Below are 9,653 nucleotides of genomic sequence, written 5' to 3' on the forward strand. Positions count from 1 at the left end.
TTACCCTTATCAGAATTTTCATAACCTGGTTTGCAAAATTAAGAAAACTTCTTAAATATCATAATCTGTTCTTACGTTTAAGAACAACTGAAAATGTTATTAAATTTAAGATACATTTTGGTCTTAAATTTCAGAATATTTTTTACAGTGTATTGTGTTTTCAGTTTTTTGAACGGCGTTGGGTAAGTACGGAGCGACCGTACCTCCGTTTGAGTGCTACGGCGTCGGAAAACGGTTCTCTTCCGTACCGATTTTTGTGGGTACGGTGAAGCCGTTTAACAGCTCCGAGGTTAAAAGTCAGTGGGTACGGTCTCTCCGTACTCTGTGCTCCGTAGCATGTTTCAGTTTGGCACGTACGAAGCACCGTACCTGGTACCGTATCCGTCTCTCATTTTTACAGTGGTCAAGGGATTTGAAATTTTCAGGGATAATTGGCTCAACTTCCTGTGGAATATGAAACACGACCCAGCTTCTAACAAAAATGTCGTCCCCGTTCTACTCTATATTTCCTACGTGTTAAAACCCGCTTGTTTCTCGCGCACTCAAACGGCCTCTACGCTACGAGCCGAGGTTTGATAGGGTTGAGTCGACTCGCTCCGTGGGGCCGAACCAGAAATGGGACCGCAGCACGCCAGCGCGGGGCCCGCGGGTTGCTACGGTATTGGTCCTCGGCCCCGCACTCCTTCCCGTCGCCCCTTTCCCTCCTCCTCTCGTAATATTGCGCCTCGCCTATCGTCAGATTGCTCTCACTATTCGTAATGTTTACTTTCAATTTATTGCCGTATCAAACCGAAGGCTGACGTGAAACAGCTCGGGGCTCTCTGTGCCCGCGTGGCGCGGAGCGAGGGCAAGGGTAAGGCCAGGGGGAGGAGGGGGGGGGGGGCTGTGCTACTCTTAACTTGACGCACGTCAGACAAGCTTCAACTTCAATTAGGGTTATAAGGAAGGTGGTTCACATGAACTTAAATCATCGCAAAGCATATCTAATCATGGGGTGCCCTGCGCAATCCGTCGTAATTTTGATACTCTTTTAATAGAAGAATGTAAGCGGTGCGTGCAAACAAGATTACCAGCACACAAAGGAAATACAAAAAAAAAAAAAAAAAAAAAAAAAAAAAAAAAAAAACCACCCAACGCGTGATTATGCTGATTATGAAATCACCGTCACCAACTTAATGGTACATCACCATCTCAATGGTACCAGGTAATTACCATCACCAGCTCAATAGCACCATCTCAATGGCACCATCTCAACGGCACCACCTCTAAATGGCAAATGATTATGATTTTCAAGCTGCTGCAGCTGCCTTCCACCTTCCACCCATCCCTCGGCCTCTGGTGTGCGTCGCCGTCACCGTCGGCACCCTTCCCCTGTCGCGACCTACCCCACGGCCCCGCCGCCCACCGCCCGCGGGTCCCTCACCCCCCACCCCTTCCACCCGTCACCACGTCGATGCTGACCCTCCTCAATTTCACTCATTGTCTTTAATCTGCTCTAAATTTGCCTCCCGGGGCGACGGCGAGGCACGCGCCGGCGCCGCCCCCGCACCACCACGCCAACACCTCTCAGCGCAGCGCTCATGGACCGGTTACCCAACCCCTTGTTAGCCACACACGGCAAAAACACAAAATAATACTACAACAAAAAAAGGTTGAAAAGGGGATGAGAGAAAAAGAGAGGGGAAAAAAAGGGTGGTGTATGGGGACGACACCCCTTCCCTCCTCCCTCCCCTGCCGGTCCGCCGCGGTTGCGGCAGCAGAGGGAGTTGCAGTGGCAGCGCGCCGCGCGGCTGCGGTGGCGGCAACCCTATCCGAATTGAGCAATATCCACACCCTATCATATACCTTGGGCGACGCGCGCGCGCACACACACACACACACACACACACACACACGCGCGCGCGCGCGCGCTTAGGGCGTCAACAGGCGGCAGGCAGGGGTTTGACAGAATCCACTTTTTATGTTGTGATTTCCCCCGATTTCGCGGGGATAATGTGAAATGGAAACCGTAATTTTGTGTAAACATGTGAAGTGTGACGCGCTGCGCCATGGCCGCGCCCGCGCTGCAGTCGGAGAGATAGGAGCTGACGGGGGGAGGGGGGTTAAGTCCAAGGCGGCTGTAAGGCCAGAGGGAAGGAGAGGAGCAAGGGGGCGGGACTTTCTCTTGGCAGATGATGTATTTAAAAAAAAAAAAAGAACATTTAACGCTAAAACTAAAAGGGAAGCTACAGGGACCCTCGCACGGTAGTTTTTTTCTAGCCAATATGTGCTGTATACATTTTTAGTCGTTTTGATGGGGGGCAATCAAGGGAAGGTGTAAACTGCTTTCACAGTCCGTGCTCCTTGGCTTTACAGAGATTCTTTGTTCCCTGCAACCAGAACAACTTTGTCTTGAAACAAGGTAAAAATGCGGTAAATCAAGGAATTGTTACTTGAAAAATTACATGGAAACTTTTTCGTTCAATATGAGGCGAATAACGTTGAATTAATGAAAACCAACGTTTTGACCTTGAAAACAATGAGAATGTCGCCTTGCTTTAACAAGGCAAAAATCTGCCATGTGTGTTTTTTTAAACGAAATTTCCTTGACTCAAAGGTAAGTTATACCAGGTGGCTGATTAACCCCGCGCACTTCTAGAGTTAGACTATACCGCACGCACGAGTGTGGGCGGGTTGCCTACTCGCCCGGCCCGTAAGGCACCGTGGACAGGGGCGATAGGCAAGCCCGCACGCACTCCTGCGATATAGTCTAACTATAGAAGTGCGCGGGGTTAATCATCCACCTGGTACATTGGGCTGATGCCTTGCACACAATGACGTCGCCGCCAAGTTGTTTCTTGCAAACGCGGGGAATACCCACGGGCTTAGTTACTTTCAGATCATGTCTGGCGAGGCGATCCGTATCGCTATCTGTCGCCTGATAGCAAACGCGAGAGAACGCTCAGTCAGACGCAGCGAGCCCCGGTAGAGCGCAAACACCTGCAAGACCAGCAACACCGGACTCAACATGGAGTGCGACATCTGCCTAGAGGACTTCAACCAGGTGGAGCGCGTGCCCAAGATGGTGTCCTGCGGGCACACGGTGTGCCTGCTGTGCCTCCAGCAGAGCGACAGGCGGCAGTGTCCAACCTGCCGCAGGGTGAGTCCAGCACACAACTTTCACAGCAAACCCGACTACACTTCTACAAATGTTGTATCAGAGAACACCAAAAAAGTACACTTTACGTACAACACAGATCACGGGAGATCGTTCCACTTTCTTCTCGCGCATTGCTCGTAAGACTCAGTGCGTAGTACAGTTCGAGTAGGCAAGGACTTGACCATAGTGCATGCCGTGCTTTACTGGCAGTGAAGTGTACCTAGAACACGCCAGTAGAGTCGAGCAAGCACGCGAAAGAAAGTGAGTACTACGACAATAAGTATTCATTATACCTCCGTGAGCTTGCCTCCATGTACTGGGTGTATCTTTGAAGGGAGCACACGCAACCCACAACAATGCGGCGCACTCAAACATCCACCCGGTTCACTCTTTCCTAAGTAGAATGGACTTCAGATCCCTAATTTGAACTGAAACGTAAAATGTGTGGCCAGGCACGCCAGCCAAACGGTGGGCTCGCTACGCATTCCAAAACAGTTTTCTTATTCCCAGGTCTTCGACGTACCCCCCGATGCACTGCCCAACAACTACCAACTCCTGCGGCAGTTGGAACGCCCCGATAGCCCAAGGTGAGCACTTAATCTAGGACCGCACACGCAAAACTGATTTGGCGTGCACGACGTGCACGGATTTGTAATTTTCGTGCAAATGTTCGCACTAAGTTAAACATACGTTTCTTTACGTACAAATTTGTGCGCAAAATTAATGGCATGATTTTTTACAAATGAATGCACAAAAATATTCAAATCGACGCAGAAAAGGGTGCAAGCAATTGATTGCTGAAATTCGTACAAACAAAAGATAATCCAATTATAGGGCCCCCCGCGGCTGGTGCTCGGACTGCCGCGCCGCCGCCGCGCCCCGCTGCTGGGATGAGGCCCACGACGTCCTGCCCGAGAAGAGGGCCCTGAAGCGCCACCTACAGGGCGCGATGCTGCGGGCGGCTGGGCAGCTGGAAGACCTGCAAGACCACTGCCAGGGGGAGCAGGCCGTTCAGGCCCTCACTCTGCTCACGACAGAGTCCTGGTGCTTGAACCTGCAGGGCGGAGGTCACGACCTGACGGGCAACGTGAGGAACACGGAGGACCCCCTCACCCAGCTCATGTGGCTGCTGGTGGCCGCGAAGGCCGCTCTCACCAAGGTATGCAGCTACACGAGTCGAGTTCACCAATTAGAGAGGTTCACAAAGAAGGTTGTTCTTTTCTGGCTAACAAGTGGATACATTTTGTAATATTCGGTTGATGATATTACTGGTTGTCACAAAAAATCTCTTTGGAATCGCGTTTTCTTGATTACTCCCCGGATTATTCATTAATTAACAATGATAAAAAATAATTCATTCAATTATCAATTTAAATAAAACACTATCGGGACCGGGACCTGAATTAAGGTTCAAATTTACTGATCGCTTCGCAAGTGAGAGGCGGGCATCCAGAATGGAACTCGGAAAGGAGCGACAAGTGTTCAAAAGACTTGGGATATCGTGTGCTAAACTGACAAAATAAGTACATCATACCCAGGGCGGTCCTGCTTGTTATCAACCTGTAGGTCGATGCACCTCTTGGTTGCGCCATACTTTCTGCTTTTGCAGAGTCGCGTTGAAGCGCGGAGTCCCTCACCTGCCGCCGCGAGGCCTCCGCTTGCAGCCCCGGGCGCAGCACCTCCAGAGACACGCTATCCACCACCTGCCACCGCAACGCCTCCACCTGCTGCAGCCCCGGGACAAGCACCTCCAGAGGTGCGGGAGATGGATGTGGCTGAAGTAAGCCCGACCGGACCCAGTGAGCGGCAGCAGGACAAGGCGGCCCTCCTCGCGGAAGCGCCAGGGGTGAGTCAGTGCGTGCGGCGACCAGCGGCAGCCAGGGACTGCCCCGTTGCTCGTGGTGCTCTTGCGTTGCCCTGCCTGGCCATGTCCGCCGCAGGGTTAGATTGAGGACTGCGAACAGCCCCTGGGAGTGACTTTGATCTGCCGCAGGTGACCCAAGTGGTCCGTCTGTTCTGCCACAATGACCCCGCCTGGAGCCTCCAGCTGCTGCAGCGCGCCGCGCCCACGCTAGAGAGGCTGCGTGTGCTCTACCCACTCGAGCCCCACCTGCGCGCCGTGCACGCCATGCCGCGGCTGAGGAGGTTGGACGTGGAGGGTGGTGCTCCACTATTCGCCCAGCCCCCCGAGCTGCCTGCGGTCGGCGCGCTATCGTCGGGACACGCCGGCCTGCAGTGGCTCAGGGTGCAGTACCTCCCCCGCGCCACGACACAGTCCCTGCTGCGGGCCCACGGCAGCACGCTGGAGGAGCTGGAGCTGCTGGTGGGCACGGCGGGGAGAGGAGAGTGGCCACGGATCTGCGACGATCTACACTCGCTGCTGCAGCAGAGTGGGCTGCGGGCGCTCAAGAGGCTCGTGCTGCGGAGGTGGAGCAGCGGCCACAGGGCGGCCGCCTGCAGCGAACAGCGCGCCCAGGTGCTGCGTGTACTGCCTGGGGCCGACGTGTTGTGCGTGGAGTGTGACGATGTGGAGCTGGGACAGGTATAGGGGCGCAGCGCAGGCCGGACTGAGCGCAGTTACATGCGGAGGAAACCATTCGGTTATCTGACTGGCAGTTTCATCGATGATAAATGGGGAATGGGAAAGAGGGGGTTAGGGAGGCATAATTACGTGAACAAATAAACGCATCTATAAACTGCATTTTGGGGTCAGTTTTTATTTGATTCGATGATACTTTTCACACAAACATTTAACTTTGGCACTTAATAACTTGCGAAACAGTCCATACACCTTCCTCCGAAATAGTCCGAAATAAAGGCAAATTAAAAGCGAAATAGAGCGAAATAGACCCGAAATAGACGCGAAATATTTGGTGAAATAGTCGCGAAATACCCCTGAAATACACTGAAATACCGCGAAATACCCTGAAATAATCCGAAATAGGCGAGAAATAACCGAAATGGCGAGAGAAATACTACCAAATAGCCCGTACGCTACGAACCCAAGTAATTTCCTCTCGGTATCTACGTACAGTAGAGCCCGATATAAAATCTTTGTGTCGGTACGACGGATACGTAATGTGGTAGCTTATAGCGCGCTCTCTGCTGCCGTGCTCCGCGGACCGCGATCTGCCCTGCTTACTCCTCCTATGAGTAGTTCATCCTACGAGGTTCTTCTGTAGAATCCTGCTCAGAACTTCACATCTCTACCAAACAATCACCACACCGTCAATGAGAAAGGAAAACATTACAGTGTACTTCGCCGTGACTTGGATTGCATCGCATCGGGGCGCCCCGGAGCCCCTCACAGGGACGGGGCGGGCCACCCGCTCGCGCGCTTGTCGTCGGGTTGCCTACCCGGGGCCCCGGGGGGCGGACGTAGTCCTCGTGGAGGACAACTGGTGTCCTGTGCCCGGGCTGACAGTACGCCGGGGTCGGCGGTAAGTACAGGGGGAAGTACATAAGGCAAGGGGGAGAGGCGCAGGGAGCGGGACTTTCGCTTTATTAGCACACATGGTATACCGTATTCCGGGTCGTATTCAAGTAAAAGATGCATTTCGCACTGAACTACACCTTGGCGAAAGAGAAGCTACAGGAATCCTCGTAGGGTATAGTTGTTTCTGGTATATGTGACGTATTTTTGGTCGTTTTGAAAGGAAGCACATCCTCGTCGACCCTGCAGATTCTTTGTTCCCCACAATGAGGCCGACGTGGCTTGGCTGAACTGCCACTCAATGACGTCACCGACAAGTTAGTCTTTTGCGACACGGGGAATACCTGTGAGCTTAGTGCAGCCGCCTCGCTAGAAGGAGTAACCTGGCGGAACAACAGCCAATAGCCGTGAGCAGAAATTTCTACTTGTCTTGTATCAGCAATTGTCCAGCGCTCAACGATAAAGTTTTGTCCATTATTTAGTATTCAGTTTACATCCGCGCGTTTGTTAAATTAGAAGATAGCCAACCGCCATGATACAGGGAAAAAATTTGTCCTCACTAACTGTGGCAACACACTGTTAGCTGCCACAGCAAATTTCTTGTCTATCCCAAAATTAGCTAATTTATTAGTTGTGACAACTAATTCTTTTTACTCGTTCTTTAACTCCCCTTACTTTATATACCGTGAGGTAAAAAGAACGAGTTTTGTCCTTGGTGTGGTATAATTTAGAAACATCTATTCATCTCTGTGAGTAAGGAGCTTACAAGTATGAATGAATGCTTATTCTACTCAGGGAATCAGCCCTGATATTCCATAATAGAGGTTTTTTTCAGTTACGTTTGAGAAATACGTTTGAAAGGAACTGGAAAATAAAAATATGCTATTAACGAACTGGAACCCTGACACTAACATTTCTCTTTTAGCCATGTTTGAGAAATATGTTTGAAAAGAATTGGAAAATGAAAATATGCTATGAACAATCTGGAACCCTGACCCTAACATTTCTCTTCTAGCCATGTTTGAGAAATATGTTTGAAACAAATTGGAAAATGAAAATATGCTATAAACGAACTGAAACCCTTGTGAAATTACACAATAAAACCATTTTAGATTCCTATGACTTCCCCTCCAACAATTACAGTCGCTATTAGATTCTACAATTTTGATAAAAATAGCCCGACTTCTGATTCTTCTGTTGCAAAGTGTATCTTATTATCTTAAAGGGTGTTTTGCAAAAAGTTGATTATGTATGAAAAAGGCTAAACTAGTAACACAATAGGTATGCATGCCATATACAAATGAGTAATTCAGTATAATGATACAATACTGCATATTTACAATCATAAACACATGAAAGTTTGCTAAATTGTTAGTAAATGTTTCACTACAACTTTACTAACTTATAATAGATGTTTCACTGAAAACACATCATATATTCAGGGTTGGTGTAAAGAACGAGTTTATCTTTTTAACAGCAAATTAATTTGATGTTTCCTCTGCTCCTTGTTTTTCGTGTAGGGACTATTTTCTTGACGCGCAATGTTCAAGTTACTCCTTATAGCGAGGCGACTGTACCTTTCAGTTCAGGTCTGGCGAGGGCGACGCGGTCCGTATCGCTATCAATCGCCTGATAGGACGGTAGGACGGTAGGACGCTCAGTCAGCCACAGCGAGACCAGCAGCCCCCGACTCAACATGGACTGCGACATCTGCCTGGAGGACTTCAACCGGGAGGAGCGCGTGGCCAAATTGGTGCCGTGCGGGCACACCGCGTGCCTGCTGTGTCTGCAGCGCAGCGATAGGAGGCAGTGTCCCACGTGCCGCAGGGTGAGTCCAGCGCACAACGTTAAATAACTAATTCAGCGTTTGCCTCTTAATCCTTTCTTTTAATCAGTTCAAACAAGTCCCTCACTCTCTCACCTTACACAGTGTTGTCCCTCTCCGAAGCCTTCGGCGTGCCACTCGGTTCAGGTCTGGAGCGCGTCTAAAAGCTCGCTACCGCCGCGAAGCCCGCGAGGCCCAGGCGGGCGACCACAGGGGTGCAATTCAGCGAATTCAGCACCCCTGCGCCCGCTCGGTGCAGCTCTCGGGGTGTCGCAACGCCGCTGATGAATGTTTGAGTTGCAGATTTCACAGTCGGCGGCGCGCGGCAAGCGACCTATTTGCCGGTCACTTTTGACAATGCTAACACTACCTCACACCACCTTTCGCAAACGAGCCTCTACGCTCACCCGCTGCAGGCCTCTGGTACCGGGTGTATCTTTGAAAGGAGAACACGAAAACCCGCAATACTGAGGCGCACTCAAACATCCACCCGGTTCACTCTTTCTTAAGTACAGTGTTGGGTTTGCAGAGTGGACTTCAGTTCCCAAATTTAAACCGGGACGTCTGTTGTGTGACCAGCCACGCCAGCCACACATTCTGCTCGCAAGCACCCCAAACAGATTTTTTATTCCCAGGTCTTCGACGTATCCCCGGATGCACTGCCCAACAACTTCCAACTCCTACGGCAGCTGGAACGCCCAGACAGCCCAAGGTGAGCCCTTAATCTAGGACCGCACATGGTAAACGGATTTGGCGTGCATGTGCACGGATTTGTAATTACCGTGGAAATGTTCGCACTAAGTACACTGTGAAAAATAGTAGGTAGGTTTACAGGAAAATTCTCCTTGACGCAAGTTGTAAAATTACAATTTGAAATCGTAAAAATACATGCAGTACATATCGACTTAAAATCCATTGGCGAGTAAAAAATCTGCTCTCGTAACTTTATAACTTGAATCATAATTCGAGTTTACAAAAAGTTTGTAAATTTACGATGATATTTTTTACAGTGGTACTAAGTTAAGCCTACCCGGGTGGAAGGATCTGCATTTTGGAATATAGCGATTCACTACACTCGGACCAAATTTGCCTTTGCAATGTAAGTGTACATTGACTACTTTCTGATTGCGGATAATGTAGATTTTGTATTGTGTCTAGTATCTAGTTTAAAACTATCCTTTGACTCCATTCAAAATGCATATGGGTGATATAGTAAACATGTAGTTTAACTATAGTAATCTGTTGTAAAACTACAA

At 49.9% G+C, this 9,653-nt stretch overlaps 3 protein-coding genes across 3 annotated transcripts in view; 2 read left to right on the forward strand and 1 right to left on the reverse strand.

Annotated features, from left to right (window-relative positions):
• Window positions 1-9,653, reverse strand: part of LOC113217498 (ceramide kinase) — an 81,735-nt gene that overhangs the window by 47,566 nt on the left and 24,516 nt on the right. The gene's annotated exons all lie outside the window — the stretch shown is intronic.
• On the forward strand, window positions 2,931-5,840 carry LOC113217512 (uncharacterized). Its single transcript, XM_026437439.2, has 5 exons — window positions 2,931-3,139; window positions 3,650-3,726; window positions 3,974-4,298; window positions 4,749-4,985; window positions 5,133-5,840. Exons 1-5 carry the CDS (start codon window positions 3,008-3,010, stop codon window positions 5,685-5,687), a joined length of 1,326 nt encoding a protein of 441 aa, XP_026293224.1. The 5' UTR covers window positions 2,931-3,007; the 3' UTR covers window positions 5,688-5,840.
• On the forward strand, window positions 6,912-9,507 carry LOC127749270 (uncharacterized). The gene is made up of 4 exons (XM_052266721.1): window positions 6,912-6,979; window positions 8,157-8,400; window positions 9,033-9,109; window positions 9,408-9,507. Exons 2-4 carry the CDS (start codon window positions 8,269-8,271, stop codon window positions 9,457-9,459), a joined length of 261 nt encoding a protein of 86 aa, XP_052122681.1. The 5' UTR covers window positions 6,912-6,979; window positions 8,157-8,268; the 3' UTR covers window positions 9,460-9,507.

Source organism: Frankliniella occidentalis, unplaced genomic scaffold, assembly GCF_000697945.3.
Source record: "Frankliniella occidentalis isolate FOCC.00 unplaced genomic scaffold, Focc_3.1 Scaffold42, whole genome shotgun sequence".
In the NCBI taxonomy this organism is placed as follows: Eukaryota; Metazoa; Arthropoda; class Insecta; order Thysanoptera; family Thripidae; genus Frankliniella; species Frankliniella occidentalis.

Excerpts from the sequence above, each read along its gene's own strand:
- LOC113217512 (XM_026437439.2), top strand. The coding sequence starts at position 3,008 with ATGGAGTGCGACATCTGCCTAGAGGACTTCAACCAGGTGGAGCGCGTG. Across the intron at positions 3,727-3,973 it reads GAACGCCCCGATAGCCCAAG|GGCCCCCCGCGGCTGGTGCT; the intron begins GTGAGCACTTAA and ends ATCCAATTATAG. Across the intron at positions 4,986-5,132 it reads TCCTCGCGGAAGCGCCAGGG|GTGACCCAAGTGGTCCGTCT; the intron begins GTGAGTCAGTGC and ends GATCTGCCGCAG.
- LOC127749270 (XM_052266721.1), top strand. The coding sequence starts at position 8,269 with ATGGACTGCGACATCTGCCTGGAGGACTTCAACCGGGAGGAGCGCGTG. Across the intron at positions 8,401-9,032 it reads AGTGTCCCACGTGCCGCAGG|GTCTTCGACGTATCCCCGGA; the intron begins GTGAGTCCAGCG and ends TTTTATTCCCAG. Across the intron at positions 9,110-9,407 it reads GAACGCCCAGACAGCCCAAG|TGGTACTAAGTTAAGCCTAC; the intron begins GTGAGCCCTTAA and ends TATTTTTTACAG.